General features: G+C 37.1%; 5 protein-coding genes across 5 annotated transcripts; 1 reads left to right on the forward strand and 4 right to left on the reverse strand.

Annotated features, from left to right (window-relative positions):
• Nucleotides 1-954: 954 nt before the first annotated feature.
• Nucleotides 955-3,703, reverse strand: SJAG_02946 (amino acid permease). Its single transcript, XM_002174086.2, has one exon. It carries the CDS (start codon nucleotides 2,884-2,886, stop codon nucleotides 1,159-1,161), a length of 1,728 nt encoding a protein of 575 aa, XP_002174122.1. The 5' UTR covers nucleotides 2,887-3,703; the 3' UTR covers nucleotides 955-1,158.
• A 2,023-nt stretch (nucleotides 3,704-5,726) lies between these two features.
• SJAG_02947 (general amino acid permease GAP1) lies at nucleotides 5,727-7,368 on the forward strand (the record flags this gene model as incomplete). The annotated part of the gene is made up of 1 exon (XM_002174087.2): nucleotides 5,727-7,368. A coding segment is annotated over one exon (1,482 nt), but the record flags the coding sequence as incomplete, so codon positions are not given.
• Nucleotides 7,369-8,462: 1,094 nt separating this feature from the next.
• SJAG_02948 (anaerobic ribonucleoside triphosphate reductase) lies at nucleotides 8,463-10,528 on the reverse strand. Its single transcript, XM_002174088.2, has one exon. It carries the CDS (start codon nucleotides 10,393-10,395, stop codon nucleotides 8,611-8,613), a length of 1,785 nt encoding a protein of 594 aa, XP_002174124.1. The 5' UTR covers nucleotides 10,396-10,528; the 3' UTR covers nucleotides 8,463-8,610.
• Nucleotides 10,529-12,489: 1,961 nt separating this feature from the next.
• SJAG_02949 (alpha-galactosidase) lies at nucleotides 12,490-15,474 on the reverse strand. The gene has a single exon (XM_002174089.2). It carries the CDS (start codon nucleotides 15,329-15,331, stop codon nucleotides 14,084-14,086), a length of 1,248 nt encoding a protein of 415 aa, XP_002174125.1. The 5' UTR covers nucleotides 15,332-15,474; the 3' UTR covers nucleotides 12,490-14,083.
• Nucleotides 15,475-17,391: 1,917 nt separating this feature from the next.
• On the reverse strand, nucleotides 17,392-19,563 carry SJAG_02950 (galactokinase Gal1). The gene has a single exon (XM_002174090.2). It carries the CDS (start codon nucleotides 19,171-19,173, stop codon nucleotides 17,581-17,583), a length of 1,593 nt encoding a protein of 530 aa, XP_002174126.2. The 5' UTR covers nucleotides 19,174-19,563; the 3' UTR covers nucleotides 17,392-17,580.
• Nucleotides 19,564-19,634: the final 71 nt, after the last annotated feature.

Raw genomic sequence — 19,634 nt, forward strand, 5'->3', positions numbered from 1 at the left:
AGTTTTGCTGGTGTCGTCTGACTGATATGAAAGTGAATAAATTTCTTAGGATCGATCGTTGTGCCTTTTCCCTGATTTTTATGATTTAGTGTGCTGTTCGATCTCATTGGCCTAAAGTGATTGGTGCGATTAGTATTGTCGAAGGGAATTAGCTATTCTATTGTTTGCTTTCAATAGATCGGCCGGTATAGGTCTAAGTTAAGATCACAGGGAGTGTGTTATTGTGCGAAATGAAAATATTCTATGAAGCGCTAATATATTATAAATCCAGAATGGCCTTGTGATTGATTTGATGGGGAATAGTCATCCCATTGAACTTTCTTATTTTACTTGAATAATAGTCCAGCAGAACCTGATCAATGCATCTCTCAAATGCGAGAAACTTGAAACACTTTCCATTTATCAACACTTTTCTTTATTAAGTTGGTTACGTCGATCAACCACCATTACTGAGCTTAGGTACGTTAATTATTATTCATGCATGTGTTAAATGTGTTAAGTCTACAAGATAAAGCACTTAATCTAGCAGATATAGTGCATATGGCACATAATCCCTAGTTTTTCTGCAATGGAAGGCGATCATTTGTTCAATCGTTTTTAGTGATAAATATTTTTACAATCTTATATACTTATTTGTTACTGTATTGTTATTTTATTACACGATTCTTAAATGGCATAGTCTGTGCGAATTTTAGGCATACTAACACAAAAGGAACCTTGACTTACGTTTGATTAGTAGTTATTCGCAAAATAACGGGACACATTAATTAGTTGGCAAGGTAGTGAGTTAGCTGGCCTTCCAAGTTCTGTTAAGCTGGTGAAATCCAATGTACGGGAGTTTAATGCATCACATGAAAGCACACCAATCTCTTATCCAGTACCCCGTAAGACATAAATTCGTTATAAAATGCAAAATTCGGGATAAGTCACCAAGTGATTAACAATGTTGCAGTGAAACAAACTCTTTATTTGAAGTAATTTATTATTAATACTATTATATTAAAGTATAACTGTATAACAAGCTTTTTAAATTAACCCAGAAACAATGTTTTTTAATGAAAGATCGCGTCACTCAAAAGCTTCAATGCAAACGGTGATTACTAATACATTTTCTAAGAGCCACATGTGTTATTGGCTGAGCATAGGTAGTTTTGAGATTTAGCCACTTTTTTGGTATTCCTTTGTTCCTGGACTGTTTTTTTCAAACTCATCGTAAATATTAGGTTTGAAAGTATCATTAAAACCTAATAACAAATCAATGTCTTTAAGTTTTAGCCATGGAGACCTTGTGCATAGTTTGTGTATCAAGATTAAAAGAATTATAACAGGCATAGACAAATAATGCCTGAAAAAATGTGTAATGTTTGGTTTATCAAAAGTCGGAACGATAGCAACGTATAGTTGAGCAGTTACCATTAAAAGGGTCCAAAGTAAACTGTAGTAAGAACCGTATATACCGAATGGGGAGGCATAGCTGAGCCGTTTTATTGATACACTTTGAGTTTTCATCGCAAGTCTTAATCGTACGTGCACAAGACTGATTGTTCCCCAGCTGAACAATGTCCCGAGGCCATACACAGCCATTAGCCATGAAAAAATAGAATAGTTTGTCTCAGTCTCACATAAATATGCTAGTCCGCAAAACAATATCAACATAGAGAGTGCCACTAAGGGTCGACCTGCGCGATCAACATAAGCAAACCATTTTGGTGCAAATCCATTAACAGCGGCGGAATGGATGGCTCGACTTCCTGTGTATATATTGGAATTTGCGGCAGATAATATAGATATAAGTATTGCGGCATTAAATATGGAAGGTAGCGCCTTAAATCCGGCATCTTTGAGGGCCAAAATGAAAGGACTAATCATGTTCTTGGAATGATCAAAAAGTCTTGGGTCCTTTCCGCTCACCAAAAGGCTTAACACAAACATGCCAATAACATAAAACAGAACAATACGGTAAACCGTGTGTTTAACTGCTTTTGGGAACCGCTTTGCAGGATTCTCAGTTTCAGCTGCTGTGAATCCAATTGATTCCGATCCAGAATAAGAGTATGCTGCATGCAAGAATACTGCACAAAATCCACGAAACCCATGAGTAAAGGCATTACTTTGAAAAATTCGCATACCAATATATCCACGGTTGTCTGTTGTAACCCCACCGCAATCGATAACGATTCCAATGATAATGAAGACAATGATTGAGATCACTTTAATACCACAAAGAATGAACTCAATTTCGCCATAACCCCTTACGCCGAAAATATTAATGAAGATAAAAAGAACAATAAACACGGTGACCCAAACACCGCTATTTAAGCTTGTCCAATAAGTCATGCACATACAAGCAGTGATAATTTCGACTGGTGTACTAACCAAGCTGCCAAAAATAAAATTCCAATGTATAGCAAAACTCCACGATTGGTCTATGAACTGACCAGCTAAAGTTAAATATGATCCGGGGACGGGATAGTTCGCTGCTAATTCCCCAAGTGAGAACATTGTTGTTAGAACCACACTACCGAGTATAACGTAATTTATGAGAACGGCAGCAGCACCGCCTTTTGAAAGGGAATTTCCACATCCGACCCAAAAGCCAAACCCAATAGTGCTTCCAATCGCTATCATGCGGATATGACGGCTCTTGAGTTTTCGCTGTAAGGCAAATGCGTCGCATAGTCTTGCGCGGCGAAAACTTTTGAAAAACCTTTTAATAGGATTCCCTACTTTGTCTTCTACTGTTTTAACCAAGTTGACGGTATCGAGAGGACCATCGTTCTCGAAAAAGGACAACTTCTCAATCGTTGTTTTCTCCTCCAAAGAAACATTGGACGCAATTATTATAGAAAGATCATCTTCTCTTTGGTTATTTCCGTAAGAGTACATGGTTTACCAAAGCAAGATAACCGAGAAGATCTAAAGACAAGAGAAAAAAGTAAATATATGTTTCCACCTTTAAGTTGTCTTAGTCCCTTGAATATATCCTTTACTGACATGTCCAAGCACAGCAACAAAGTTTGATCTATTGTGCCGTGTTTCAAAGACCAACAGATTTAGCTCAGAACTGCAGAAACGACAACGAGTATTAATTCAGACTGAAACGTGTGCTATTCTGAAAGTTGTTTCTCCCCTTGGGTTACTTCCCCTCGTTACAATGTCGGCCTGCGCAATGTTATATTTGGACAGTAAAGGCAAAGCTGATTTTAACGTAAAGCACTTAGATCCTTTAAGAATTAGTCTCGGAAAACGAAGTATCCGACTTGTCTAAAGACTTTCAATTGAGCCGTCTTAGCTGTAAACTAAGAATGGTACATCTGCATTTTAAGGATTCGTCGCAATGCGAATACTCTTCCGATAATGTTGAGTCTAATTAGCCGAGCTGCAATACATTATTGGACAAAAAATAATATATCTCAAACTATCGTCGCTAGTATCGGTATCCCGTGGAGAATTGGTAAACCGAACTTAATAAGGCGTAAGGTGGACCTATAGGATGAATAAGACATGGAACATATCAAAGAATCAGCGACAAACAAAGAATGCCTTTAATTGTATTTTTTTTTTTTTTTTTTTTTTTTGATATAGTCGACCTTGAATTTTGAAATGAAAAGTATCTTCTTCAATGTGAAACGATTGCCAAAACTCTAAATTTTATTAATGTACACATAGTAATTATCATTCAGTTGGATATGTCATATTTTGCGTCATTGGTTTCAGTTTGTTGATCGGCATGCGGGATTTTTTCGGAGTCCGAACAATTGCACTAATTAAGTTCGGATCATCAGGGGTTCTCTACAAATTCTGTGGGGAAATCACTTGAATTTTTTTCCGCGGTCTTTGCTAAAAACACGACTACCGTATGAGATCAAATGGTAAGTTTATTATCTGTTACGCAATAACTCCATATATGCTGATTGAATCTCTTAAAATTCAGAAGTAGTTTTAATTAAGTTTCACATAATAGATCGTGTACAATGCGTCATACAATGGTTGATCTAGGAATTACAATCGAAATGTTCACCGACTGCCATTATACCTTAAGAGTGGATTGCGATGACTATAAGGTTAAATTATAGAAAAGATTTATTAACGCGCCCAATTTCCATACTGAAATTATCAGACCTCTTCGTAACATATAGTACCATCACAACACGGTAAACAATTAATAAGAAACATGTCTTTCTTTAGGGAAGAGATAGATTACTTTTACTTTATTTTCTAAGAATACTGATTTAAAAGTATTGTCACTGAACAACTTGCGACTCTGATTAAGCACACACGATTCTGTTTTCAAAAAAAAAATACAAAAAGGAGGCCATCTAATTCTTAAGTTGAGTTGAAGAATAACAAACTACCGTGTCCCGAGAAAAACTATTACTTTGTAAGTTAAGCGCTTTTTTTTTTTCTTTTCTTCTTTATAATTCGAGGCTATTTTTGCGCCTTGAGCTGCCATTCATTGTGTTTCTGGATATAATTTTCGTTTATTAATTATATTAGTAGAATTTTGTACACATTTAACAATGAAAGGAGAGTGTGGACTATGAAACCCATCACCAGAAGAACGTGACAACGTTCCATGAAATCTATCTTGGTATCGATCGTCGTCCTTCGGCGTGCATTTTCTTCGTTTACTAAAAGCTTAAATCGAGCCTAAAATGCGGTTTCATGTGATAAAAACAAAAGCCGAAAGAGATTTGTGTTCACAAAACCTTAATAGTAAGGAAAATAATTTACTCCTTGTTAGAAATGAGTGTGGTGCACTTTTGTTGACGGTAAAAAGGACGAAGTTAAGTTAGAACAACAATTCTATTGATTTGATGATAAATGTCGGTTAGGTATTGAGATAATAAATCACGCAAAGCCTAAATTTGTAAGACGTCGAGCTACCGAGTTTAATTTATATCCGTAAAATGAAGCGAAGCTAAAACTGCGCACTGTAACAAATGCACTTTGATAGCTCTCCTCTTTATCAAAAACTAAGCCAATTAACAACCTTCTAGACTCGGTTGTCCTGTGAATTGCAGAGCTAAATTCGACAGTAACGCTGGTTCAAGAAATCTCGAAACTGTGCATTTAATCACTGATTTTGTAGTAAGTTTTAACATCATTACTATAATGTGAACGAAATGTTACCTACTATAACCTCTTATGTTGCTATTTTCCCCAATATTTGATATGCCTGCCTGACGGAATCGGCGTGTTTTTTAAATAGGGGATTTTGAGCGCTTAGTGAAGCCGTGCTTATTTTAAGCTTGGTGCCAATCCAAATGTATTGTATTGGAGCATCTTTTTATTACTCAAAAAAGCAGTATTTTTTACATTTATAATTATGGGTTGAATCCAGCTGCTCAATTATGAATCCAGCTTCTGCTTTTTGCTCTGTGGCTGTACATATAAGAATATAGCTATCTCCGTATAAGCGTTTTCAGGTTCAGAGTGTTGGATGCTTGACATTGTTAAGAGATAAGAAATGCATATCAATGTAATACCCCTGAGGGTTTATTGAATACAGGCACTTAAGCGGTCAGATTGTGGTATACATATATGGCGGGATTTATCCTGCATAAGGATAATCAAATACTTTCCATCAAAACTGACAATTGATAAACCTCGCAAAGTTTAGGCGTCGCTGGAAGCTAACAGTTTCTGCGTAATTCATGTATCAAATATCTAAAGAAGGTAGCTCTAAGTCTTCATCTGATGATAAGAAGATCCAGCCGAATGAAGTTAATGAGGTTACGACTCTTGCTTACGGCGAAATTGAACCTATTGAAGAAAAGAAAAATGCGTTTTGTCAATTCCTTTATTCTTTCAAAAGGGCAAATGACACGGAAAACTTTTCATTAAAACGTCGCTTAAAAAGCAGACACATTCAAATGATTGCCATTGGGGGTACAATCGGTACCGGCCTTTGGGTCGGAAGCGGCAAATCACTCTATAAAGGAGGAGGTGGTTCAGTCATTCTCAATTATGCACTAGTTGGCAGCGCAGTCCTTACTACTGTATACTCTTTAGGTGAACTTTGTGTCAATTACCCTGTACCTGGCGGTTACTTTACCTTGGCATCACGTTTCATTGATGAGTCATGGGGATTTGCTTTAAACTGGCTTTACGTTATCGGCGCCATTGTTAATATTCCTTTAGAACTTACAACTGCTTGTATGTGTCTAAATTATTGGACGTCTATTAACAGTGGCATATGGGTTACTTTATTTATCCTTTTTTTTCTATTCATCAATGTTTTCGGTGTCAAGGGTTACGGCGAAATCGAGTTTTTTATGTCTACAATAAAGGTAATCGCTGTAGTGAGTTTCATTATACTAGGTATCGTTATTGACTGTGGCGGAATTCCCACGGATCACCGTGGTTACATTGGTACTAAAATATTCGAAGAAACCGCGTTCCTTCATGGTTTTCACGGTTTTTGTGCCGTTTTTCTTAGTGCGTCATACTCATATGCAGGGACAGAGTATGTAGGACTTGCTGCTGCAGAAACGGAAGATCCTAAGAAGTCATTTCCAAAAGCCGTAAAACAAACTGTTTATCGTATATTCATATTCTACGTGCTGGCTTTATTTATCGTGGCTTTACTAATAAGCGGTAATGATAAACGTTTGCGAGCATTGTCTGGAACAATGGCTAGTCCTTTTGTTTTAGCCATTAAAGATGCGAATATTCGAGCACTACCATCAATCTTAAATGCTATCATCCTCATTTCTGTTCTTTCAGCAGCAAACGCCATGTTTTATGTTGGAAGTCGTGCTATTCATTCTGTTGGCGCACATGGTCATGGTCCAAAATGGTTTACGTACGTCGATTGTGCTGGTCGACCCCTTGCTGCTTATGCAATTCTGTTTTGCTTCTCTTGTCTTGCTTATCTGAATGAGTCAAAACAAAAAAGCACTATCTTCGACTGGCTAATGTCAGTGTCTGGTTTGAACACGCTTTTTAATTGGGGTTCTATTAATTTAACTCACATTCGTTTAAGAATTGCTATGAAAAAACAACTTTTTAATGTCAAGCGACTAGCGTATTGGTCCCCATTTGGAATTAGTGGATCAGTTTACGGTCTCTTTTGGTGTATTGTGATGATGATTGCACAATTTTATGTTGCTATATTTCCTTTTGGCGGCAATCCAAGCATTGGGGTACTTCTTTCAGGAGTACTTATCCGCGCCTGTCATGACAGTTCTCTTCGTAGGTCATAAGTTTATCAGAAAAACACCATGGAAAAAATCCGAAGAACTTGATCTAGAAGAAGCGTTTAACGGTTACACAGATGGTAACATGCAATCACAAAATGATCAGCTGGAGAAGGTAGATGTTAGTTCAAAGAAAAGCATTTTCAAAAGACTGTTCAACCTCTTTTGCTAAATCTGAATTTGCTTTTGTGGTGCTTCGACTCGATATTTCTTTTCATGTCTTACATAATTTTCTCATACCACTCGCTGTATGTAATATTTTCTGTATATTAATGAAATTTAAGTTCAATTGACACAGTATAACCTTGCTAAAACTCTGTTATAGGTAGTGAACCGGTGAAATAATTACAAATGGGTGTTAATTGACGTTTAAAATTGGGCTAAGCAATTCATCATAATTTACTACGAAATGAGAAAGAGGGAATGCCACATACAAGTGCTTGATCATTTTGACGCTATATAAGATAATTCCAATCATGTTCGGCTTTTTAAGTGATCGTTAGTGTAAAAATCCACTACATCAGAGTTTAGAAGTTCATAGTGTTATTCAACAACTAATAAAAAGTGTTCTGCCAAAGTTCTGGTTGAGCAAGACACTTAAAAGTTAAGACGCGCAACTTATTTTTTTTTGTGGTAACATGGTATCAAACCCTGCTCGTGCTTGAGAAACAGCGCTGCTACTCTTATTTATTTTCAGTGAGACCTTAAGAGTGCAATCCCGATATTCAATTTATTACCACACAGTTTACGATAACGTAATGTACTTTAATAACAATAGAAGAAAACCATTCCCAATGTACGATATTATTTTATTGAGCACAAAAGCAACCTGTTTAGACTACTGATAGATTAATTAATCTTTTTTTTGTTTATTTACATAATTATCTTACAAAATTCATAAAAGGGTAAGCAAAGGATGAGGGGCTCTGCATACGTTCGTTGCGACAGAAGTTTTCACACATTTTGGTTAATTTCCTTATGATTTACATAATACAATACAATACTAAAGTTCATTAATTTTAGACACTACATCGTAATTTTCATTAAGTTAGATGATTCAACTACAATGATAAACGCTTGACTTTCAAATACTACTGTTAATTGTACCAAGTCTATACAAACGGTAGTCCTATCACGCTAGATATTTATTACTAAACCCATACGCTTTAAAATTGCCGCCCTGAAACTGAGTGACCACTACCCACCTAACAAATACAAGTCAACCAAACAGTCTATTAAAGAAATGAAAGTTGACATGCACCAATTTGGCAAGTTACGATATATCTTTAATAAAACTTCAATTGATTAAAAATACCGTTAAGCTAAAATATACAAATAAGTATACCTTCATTCATTCATTCATCAACAATGTAAATAGAAACTTTTCGTTGTTAGGGCAAATGTATAATTACTTCCCTTTATAAGTTTTTCGTTGCACAAACTCTGACTTCTTGCCCTTATTCCAGTCTTTAACAGGTCTATAATAACCGACAATCCGAGAATAAACGAGGCATTCCTCACCACATTTTGGACAATAAAACTTCTCGCCTGTAATATATCCATGTGCTTTACATATACTGAATGTTGGTGTCAGCGTGATGTATGGTACACGGTAATTTGTAGCAATCGACCGTACGAGATCTCTTGCAAGTTCCCAGCTAGGCAGTTTTTCTCCTAAAAATGCATGAAATACAGTGCCGCCAGTATAAGCACACTGAAGCTGTTCCTGGTGGCTCAAGGCTTCAAACACATCCTCTGTAGCATCGACAGGGAGAGCAGTAGAATTGGTGTAATAGTTCGGAATTTTGCGGTCAGGAAATATTTCTCTATCTCCTTTGGCCAGCTTGTAGCATGTACTTTCGGCGGGTGTAGCTTCAAGATTATAGATGTTACCTGTTTCCTTTTGAAAATCTTGAAGTTTCTCCTTAATGAATTCAAGCACCTCAAGGGCAAAGTCCTTATTTTCAGAGATACCTTTGCCAATCAGTGCAACCAAGGCCTCGTTCATCCCGTTCACTCCAATCGTACTGAAGTGATTTGCCCAGTAAGATCCGGTGCGTTTCTTAATAACAGACAAATAGTGCGCGGCATAAGGGTACAACGCGGAATGACTTTCTACAACTCGTCTTTTGATTTCAAGAGAGTCCTTAGCTACCCTCAAAGCGTCTGATAGCAACTTGTAAAACTTCTTCACGGACTCATTCGAACGCATTGCGAGATTGGGCAAGTTGATTGTAACAACACCGATAGAACCCGTTAAGGGAACGCTACCGAATAAACCGCCTTCACGACTGTGAAGCTTGCTAAGATCGAGACGTAATCTGCAACACATTGACCGGAAGTCCTCAGGGTTCAAATTACTGTTGATAAAGTTGGCAAAGTAGGGAACGCCATACTTCGCAGTCATTTTCCAAATGCATTCGTGTCTTGGAGCATTAAAATCGAAATCTTGATTTAGATTATATGTCGGGATCGGAAATGTGAAAATGTTGCCGTTTCCATCTCCTTGGACCATAACTTCTGTGAATGCACGATTGAATATATCCATTTCTTCTTGGAAATCGCTGTAAGTCCATTCGGGATGCCTTTCTCCTCCGATAATTACAGGCACACCTTCAAGGCTTTTAGGGCATATAAGGTCCATTGAAACATTTGTGAATGGTGCTTGAAATCCACTCCGTGTCGGTACGTTCATAGAATAAACAAAGCTTTGGATATATTTAAAAACGTCAATATATGATAATTTGTCATGACGAATGAAAGGTGCCAAATAGGTATCGAAATTCGAAAGAGCTTGAGCTCCAGCAAGCTCACCTTGAAGTGTGAAGAGGAAGTTGACCGCTTGATTTAAAGCAGTATTAAGATGTTTTGGAGGTCTGCATTGGATCTTATTCTCTACTCCACCGAATCCTTGAACCAGCAAGTCCTCAATGCTCCAACCAGCGCAATAAGCACTGAGAAATCCAAGGTCGTGAATGTGAATTCTGTTTTCTTGACTAAACCGGCGAATTTCTTCGGTGTAGACCCGATTCAACCAGTATTCAGAGATAATGTGTCCCGAAAGATATTGCATCAAGCCTTGATGCGAATATGTGGAATTGGAGTTTTCTGCACTTTTCCATGTTGAGCCATCAAGGTACTCTTCTATTAAGTCAACGTTCGAAGACTTAATCGTTTGAAGTGTAATTGTCATTTCGCTCGAATCTTTTTATGATGTTGACACTAAACAAAGACTATGCCCTACTTTATATCACTTTCGCGAAAGAAATAATTATGTGAAAAAAGAGGCGGGCTCTACAAATCCGTGTGATTACGCGACCGCGTCGCGAAACTAATTATGTAAAATCAGGTGCAACGTGACGCGTTTTTCATTTAGATGAAATGCGATTTCCGACGCGTCGCGAAGCCCTAGATATGATTGGTCGAGCTCTTCCATCTGATAGATTACGGCTATCATTGATCTTAAACGACTTTCATCGGCTAGGGAGGAGCTCGCTAATCTTACATGTCAACCTCGCGATCTTATATCTAACCGAGGTAACATCAACAGTGCTTAGTAATCGTGTAAACAAACTCTTCCGCCCGTGAATAGTGAACTAACAATTTTGAACACTGTCTTTTCTTTGAAAAGTACTTGGATGTTTTAGTTTAGCTGGATTTTAAATGCTATTGTTTATGGTGTCAAAATTGCGTTCAATTAATGATGAAAGCTGACTTCTTGAGAAATGAATTTTGCGTGGCAAATCCAAACTCAATCATTATTGAATGCATCCTCTCATCTGTTGTTATTAACAAAAAAATTAAACATTCATCCCATAATGTTAATTAGACATAATTTTTTAAATCGTATAACCTGTAGTCTAAAATGAGCGAAGCAAGACGAGCACTATTGCCGTATGCTTGATACTTTTCCTTTGAAATTAAATCCAATATGCAAGCATCTTCTTTTAGTAGGGAGTTGAGGATTCTGATTTTATTGTTATAAATAATTAAGGTGTGAAAGGAATAGGTACAGCAGTTTATTTGTGAATTGACAATCAAATTATATGAATTACAAATCAGAGTTCAAATTCTGTTACCAGAGCACAAAGAAAATGTGTTGCGTCACTTATTCACTTGTTTGTTTGGATGAAGTTTTTATTATCTTATGTCATTAAACATAGAATGTTATACCTACTTTGTGAGTTTAAGACAAACCTATCTCTGTTATATTTCTTCTTCTTTATCTTTTTAAGTCTTTCATCGTATATTTCACGATTAATACATTGACGAAATTTTTGTATATACAAAGGTCTTACATTTCAATTCCCCATCAAAGGCTACATTCATTTATATTTAAACACGCCCAAATTAATGTCTGTAATGAAGAGCTTTGAATCTCAGCCTTAATATTACCACAAATAATGAACAATATTAAATAAGAAATAACTGTTCAATCAATAAAAGTTTACAATATGAAGTAAATTTTAATATTGTGTATCGTCATGTGAGCACAATAAGAGAGCTATTGCCCATTCCTCTAAATAGTCATAACAGTAATATGGATCCTCCAAGGGTTACGTTTAGATTATTCGTTTTAGTGATGTTCTCAATGGAGCATTGAACTTGTACATATTCAGCATTTACAAGTTCACCATTGCATATCTTTAGTTGAAATATTTATCATACTATTGAGGCTTGCAGATTCTCAAGGGGAGCGAAGGGATGTGCATGAGATCTGAAAATTGTACATCATCAATTCATTCACTAGTTAGATTACTTAAGGGTCACAAAGGTGAAGAAAAATGCAATTTAAAAATTGGGGATTTTTCTGATAGAAATTTGCAAGAGAACCTGTATTAACGTGCTTGTTTTCGTCCGCTTTGTTGAATTTAAGTAAACGGTAAGACATCTTCGAATAGGTTGCGTGTTACAAAACAAAAAATAAGATAGTGCACGCGATTGCAACAATGGTTTGCATATTTTTCTTCGCTTAAGGATGTCACATTGAGTATCATTAAAGAAATAAACATAACCAAGTATTATGCATGGTCAAATAACTACAGAAGTCGTATATGCCAAAAGCTCTTTATTTCAATACACTGATTTACCACTAATAGTTCAAGTCATTAGCACATAGGTACTATTAATCAGTTCTGATTAGTCTTGTAGTGGTGAAAACAGAAAGACATTACAAATAATTCTCTAAATCTGTTGCTTGTATTTTTCACAAGTACGTTCATGGAGGATGCTTGTATATTTCGATATAAATTTATCATATCTAATAAGTTAAACACAACCTTGCTATGATAGCTTCATGCACGACATGGGTTACAATGTCATAAAAACTCCTTCTAGAAACAAATAATCAGATACATCCAAATTCCGAAAATAAAACTAAGGCTTTTCAAATATTTCTTTCAAGGTTCACAGTTCTTTTCATTATAACTTTCTAGAATGAAAATTGTTGTCAAGCTCTTGCTCAATTGTTGAAGTTTACCTAAAACGACATCTACTAAGTGTAATCAACTGAATCACAATATTAGCTGCTAAAATATTATACATCGAAGTCACGACTTATTCGTCAGCTTTGAAGGTATATAAAGGCGACTTAAATATATGAAAGATAAGTATCAGCACTGTGGTAACAAATACACATTATGGCGTAAATAGTTGTTTATTAAACTATGCCATGATCTGAACATGACTCAGCCCTTTAGTCAATATAATAGTTGTACTAATTATCTATTTTGTGAAACCCGGTTGCCAAACAAGCGGATATACTTTACTTAGCGTAGACTCATTCCGTTGGCACTCTCATACTGATATAATAGAAAGAATAACGGACTATCGAAAGTGGATTTGCAAATTCGTTAACATAACAAATAACGAGATGCTCCATATCTTCCAATAAGTTTTTGTCTCGTACCCCAAAAAATTAAACACAGAAATTACATAACACGTTATGAAACAACTCAACCAGCATGTACAGGGAAACATGATAAGTTTTATTCACTATTCTCTTGATTCATGTCCTGAAAAAGTTACTAACATTCATATCGTAATTACCAACCACGTTAGCCATAAAATTTCTAGCAATAATGAACAACAACTGAATAATCTGCAAAGATTTGTTAAATCACTTTCCGCCAACTTTAACCTATTTTCCATTCAAGAGCCGCAGACGTCCCATGTGCCGACTTATTATTTGGTTTGTTATTTTAGCTCTTTTAGCTCTTTAAATAATAGATTACGTGTCCGCAGTTCGCAAAGTCAAAAGTCATCCTAATTTCCTTATCGTTAATAAGAAGTTATTGTGTAATATGGTAATAATGATAGTATGGTTATTTAAGGAAAGTTTATGAATTCCATCTCCAATGTGTTATTTAATATGTCCGCTGACTGTATACTTCCCACTTTATATAGTTTCTCCCACTACTCTAACCAAAGCAAGCAATGCCCGATAATGTTAAAAAGATACGTGCGAACTTCGTCAACAATCTACCTACCCACTTTCGTTCACCAACGTAGCCGATGCCCGTCTTTTTCAAGCTTTTATACTCCCGAGTATAATTTAAAAAGCTGTCGTTAAATTAGAGGGGAATAAACTAGTTTGACGCCAGTAATTGCAGTTTAGTGAATGTCGGGATTACATGCATCAATTTGTTAACAGTAATATGTAAATTTTCGAATTTGCATAGAGTATCATTTTTTAGGAATGCTGCAACAAAAAGGAAATAAGAAACTGTACCCTTTCATTAAGCAAAATTTCAGGTCATCATCATAAATCGTAGAAAGCATGAGTCGTTAATGTCAGTACACTTTATAAATGAGGCACACATGAGTAACAAGTATAGGCCAGAAACGAAAAAATTTATCGTCAAGATGTCTCAATTTTTGCCCTAAGAACTTTTAGAAAACCTCCAAACTTGAGTTCCATGAGGTTTAACGTTAGATATGATAAAATTGTTGACTGAACTCGTCTCATTGGTCCATAAATCCCTAGCGACCCAACGCTTTTCTGCATAAATTCTGTTATCAATAAATACGTCGGTCATGGAGATATTGTAAGTCAATTGTTGGCTAGCGCCATTAACAAGAGCAACAACCCAATCGCCATTAGATAGTTCACCAGACAGCAAGATGATAATAGAATCACCGTAGTTTTTCGTCCATTTACTATAGGCAGGCTGGGTACCACGGTCTTGGTTGATGGTAATTAAATCGCGGTTGCTGACAATAGACAAGTCCTGATCGGACATAGCACTAACGTCATTGCCCAGCATGAGCGGAGATTTAAGGATAGCCCACACGGTAAAATGAGTTACATACTCATCATAAGTCATTCCACCATTTCCAACTTCTAACGAGTCCAAGTCATTCCAGCCGTCTCTATCTCTGGCCTTTTGGCTAAGAGGAAGCGCTTTGCGAATGATGTTCATGACGGAGCAATCAAAGCCCTGTAAACCAATACACTGAAAACTCTCACAGGGACATCTGTCGTCGTATCGATTAAAGTTGTCATATATATCACCGCTTATTCTCCAAGAGTTTGCGATAGTACTTGCCCAATTCCAGGGTCCATCTTCACCCCATTGACAAAGTGAATAAAAGATAGGACGACCAGTCGAATTCAAAGCCTTTGACATAACCTCGTACCGCTTAAAGCTTTCCGAAGGAGTTCCACTACGCCCCTGGTTGTAGCAATTGTCGTATTTAAGATAATCAACACCCCAGCTGGCAAATGTAGTCGCGTCAATTTCCTCATAGTCTAAGGAGCCGGGATAGCCAGCACAGGTGTACTTGCCAGCACTAGAGTACATTCCCCATTTAAAGCCCATATCGTGAATAGAATCCGATAAATTCTTTATTCCATTGGGAAATTTTGACGGGTCAGGTACGATCTGCTTCGTTACCGGATCTCTCGTCTTTAAGGCCCAGCAATCATCCATGACGATGTACTCATAGCCAAGGTCAAGCAGGCCCTTTTCCTTAATTGACGTAGCAGCACTAATGATGTCGTTGGCACTGATATTACATCCGTACTTGTTCCATGAGTTCCAACCCATCTGCGGTGTTAAACCAAGGCCGTTATCGTGCGCTAACGCAACGGGAATAGTCGCAACCAAAAACAAAAAATTATATATCATCAAGTAAATTTCTCACAACTTCGTAACTCGTTGAATCAATGCCAAGTGCTCGTCCGTCTGCCTGTTTTTATAGGCGATTTGTCTTGATTCCAGCCCGCTGAACAATGGTCGCAAATTAAACCCCTCCATGTACCCCCGCGGACAGACGCCCATTCAACGGGATTTTCCATGACTTATGTCGCTTTCTCCGCAATTTCCCGATGATGATGTAATCCTGACTCAAAAATAGCGGCTCCGTTTATTCTATTCTAAGGGATACTTCACATACTGCCTCCTTCACATTTGTTTTCTTAGTAGATTAATGGGTATATTCTTTGTTGTGCAAGTATAATCATACGTTAACGCCGCGAAGAATTTGCTATCGCTGTTTGTTCCTTACAATTACCAATTCGAGCAAGCTTATTTGATAGAAATTTCCATACATAGTTTTTTAAATCATCACTTCGTAAATTCATTTTTTATTTCTGTGTCAAAGGAAAGGTAATTATACAAATGGAACAATATATCTTCTCGTCTCTCCATTCATTGTTTTTCTTCTTGACAACAACAATTAAATATATTACGCGTTTTGAGTTCTTGAATGTATAAAGTTCTTGGTATCCGTGCTCTTCTAATAGATGTGGGAACCATATTTTTGTGCTTGTTTTAAAATAAGAAGAATAGATCATTGTTGATTTAAGCGAAAACTAAAAGTTACTATAGTAGTCTTTTCATCTGTCATTCAAATCTGTAAACCTATCCTGAGAAAACACCCGAACGTGTGTCAAAGAACTACACCTTTTTATTAGTCAAGTTCAATCGTTTTAGTTTAGATACTGCTGATAAATAGGAAACGCCATGTAAATCTGTCGCACTAATAAATGCACTTACGTAATTAAAACAACGTTTAAGCATAAAGAAGCACGGAAAATGTTAACTCGGTATTGACAATAGTTCAGTTGCACTGTATTACAACTCGTCTATTTTGGTGAGCATAGCTCAACGCAGTGGTATACAGTAACAAAGGGTAAAGATTGGATGCAATCACAGGAGAGAAACCATATTAGTCAAACGATCATTGACGGTAAGATTCAAATAAGTGTACCTTAACACCATTTCGATAAGCATACATTTACCAAAGTCACCTGTAATAATACCAATGAACCCTTCATCAACACCAAACCGTGATATTCGACTTCATACAGCAATGTTTACTACATTAATCATTGTGTAATGATTCTTGGTAAAAGTTATTCAAACAGAAAATGATTTTTCGCAAGAAACCGCCCCAGGTTTAGCAATATTGTTTGCGTAAATAATGAAACTTTTATAAAAGTGATTGTTGGCAAAAAAAAAAGGAGGCGGAGGTCTAAATAACAGGATATTTGTTGAATTCTGATGTAGCCGGGAATAAAAATCCAATAATAATTAAGTAGCTGTAAGTAACCTTGTCGAATGTGAGGGACCATTCAAGAGATCAAACTATGCTTACAGAATTAATTGAGACGTACACACATTAATCTGATTATAATCAAAATACCATAAATATACAGGAAAAAACAGTAACAACTTATATCTCTACATAATTTGAATTGATATTGCAACCCATTGAAAATCTTGAGATATACCCTTAACATATAATGTACCATGCTAAAGAGACCGACCAGTTTTAGTACAGCTAAAGCAGCGATTAGTATTTACCCACATATAGGACACTAGAAAAGCTCCGTATCAAAAATTCATTCCTTAGGTCTTTCATTGCCACCTTGGAGGACGATGAAAGCGAACTTTAACAATTCAATTTTTGTTTCATGTCAATCTCAAAGAAGCACCGAGATCTATAACCAGACTTTGAAACAGAGTCGCATCAACGTAAATATGTAAATTTTCACTGTCAGTTTGCGATTAGCACTGTATGTTTTATAAGCAATGCAATATGCAAAATTTGACGCAATCCATGTTTACAGGTAAAAGAAGCATAGTGATGAGACATCGGGTTGATTGCTTTAATCAAATACTAACACTTTAATTAGGCGTTTACGTGCTCTAATAGGTACGAAGAAGGATGATTTTATCATTAAACTAATGAACATTGTTTACGACAGTGAATTACTGTGTAGAAGCATGAGAAAGACAAAGCGAATCGATATTTACCATACGTGGTATCAGTGGCAGAACATTATTCTCATAGTATTAACATTCTCAATATTATTCATCCGTTCTATTCATCTAGAATAGGTAGTCATTATCATAAGTTTTTACCAAGTAGTTCACATTTTTCGCCCGCTTATAATATTCTCATTGTACTCTACCACGCATGTTCCAATGCCGGGTTTTGAGACGACGATGGCAGAATCAAGTTCTTTCTGGGTGATGCGAGGAAAATGTTTCTTATAGTACTGTTCAGTGAGAGCAGCAACAATTTCAGGCAGTTTATCCACCGTACAAAGATGAACAGCAGAACCGCCCCACCCAGCACCTGTAGTGCGGGCACCATATGCACCATAGGCTGTTGATATCGCACACACCTCTTTCAACTCTGGACTCGATGAGTTGTTATACAATTCGTTAGAAACTTGTGACTCGTTGAGTATTTTTCCGAACTCAGTTAAAAAGGCGATAGAGGGATCAGTCGGTTGGTGTTCTCGGAAAAGTTGAAGGACTTCAAGCACACGCATAGCGTCTGAGTATACGTGCACAGTGCGTTGATATAGTTTAAGCACTTCGAAGCGAACAGGTATTTGTGTCAAAAAAGTCTTGGTGAACGCCCCGACACTCATACCAAACCTTTTCGCAACTTGAACAGTAGTAAACCCTTTTTTTTCTTCTGACGTGAACAGCTCTTCCGCCAGGTTGAGCATTTCTTTCATACGCCCAATACCAATCTTTAGATCGTTACCATCCCAAGCAGGCTGTCTGAGAATCTGTTCAAAATAAGCGTCCATTACTCCACGAAGGGTACCAGCACCTTTGAGGTTAGAATCCTTGGGTGTGTTGAGGCTGTATTTTTTGGCGAACAGCTCTGAGGCGATGGCCATTTCAACAACACGCAGATTGTAGTTCTTTGGGGCCGTTTCATGCTTGTTAGCCTGGAAGAGAGTATTGGTGACGAGAAACACCATTTTAGGATTTGTGCTTGGAATTTGAAAAGGAATACCTATTAACTTAGGCCGAAATTGGATAAGCAGTAATTTATTGGGCTCACCATAAATGGATGCACATTGGTCCATACCTCCCGTGTTCACGCCAACATAATGCTCAGACACAACGCTAATATGGGTCAAGTCATCCTTGCTAATGGATTTGATACCGTTGGCCTTAAGGATGGTCACAATGGATGCAACACAGAAGGCTGCAGACGATGACAGTCCACCACCTGTGGGGACATTACCGTCAAAGGTCAGACGTAAACCTTTCAATGGTTTCTTCCCATTGTCAATCAAGTTTCCATACTTTTCTTTTATGAAATGGTGAGCCACAATCAACGCGCAGCGGAAGTAATTACCCCAACTGTGATGTTCTTTGTTGATTGTGATTACCGAACCATCAATAGGCAATTCGAATTCTTCCTGCTGGAATTTGGGGTCAGTGTTAGTGAGAATAACCTTATTATCTGTCGCGGTCGCCGCAGCAATAATGACGTCGACCTCTAAAGCCATAGGAAGAACCGAGAAGTAGTTATAGTCTATGTGTTCACCAACAATGTTGACACGACCAGGTGATCGGCTGAAGAAGGCTGGTTTTTCATGAAATGACTTCTCAAACAGTCTTAGCGCACTTTCATAACGTGGTTGATTTCCCGTTGGATCAGAGTAAAAAGATAGATCTTGAAAGGTGGGAACGACAGGAACCATGATTGCCATGATTTTAAATACAAACTTAAAAATTGAGAAGGCGACAGAGATTAATAGTAGTTTATGAAGGGCATAAATCCAAAAATGCTAGAAACAAGAATTAAAAATTAGGAAAAGCTCAACTAGCGATTGGGAACAATTGAAATTAGATGTCTGTTGTGTCGATTAAGGATATAACTTATTGTTCGGGACGGGAAGAAAGTTATTATATAACACAAAAAGTATCTATTTCCCAAGACCAAATGGCTTAGATTACTTTTTAAAATAGCGCTAGTTAGTCGTGTATTCGTCATAGGAACACGGCACAGGAAGATCGCATAAATAATATCGAGTCGGTCACGACTCGTCTGTCGAACAGCGCTGGCTAAAAGTGGAGTTAATGTGAATCAACCGCACTTCTCCACACATGACATCAGCCTTTGTTCATTCGACAGCCCTTCTCCGCACTATCGCTGGCTGGTGACGATCCA

Source organism: Schizosaccharomyces japonicus (genome assembly GCF_000149845.2).
Source record: "Schizosaccharomyces japonicus yFS275 unplaced genomic scaffold supercont5.2, whole genome shotgun sequence".
Lineage (NCBI taxonomy): Eukaryota > Fungi > Ascomycota > Schizosaccharomycetes > Schizosaccharomycetales > Schizosaccharomycetaceae > Schizosaccharomyces > Schizosaccharomyces japonicus.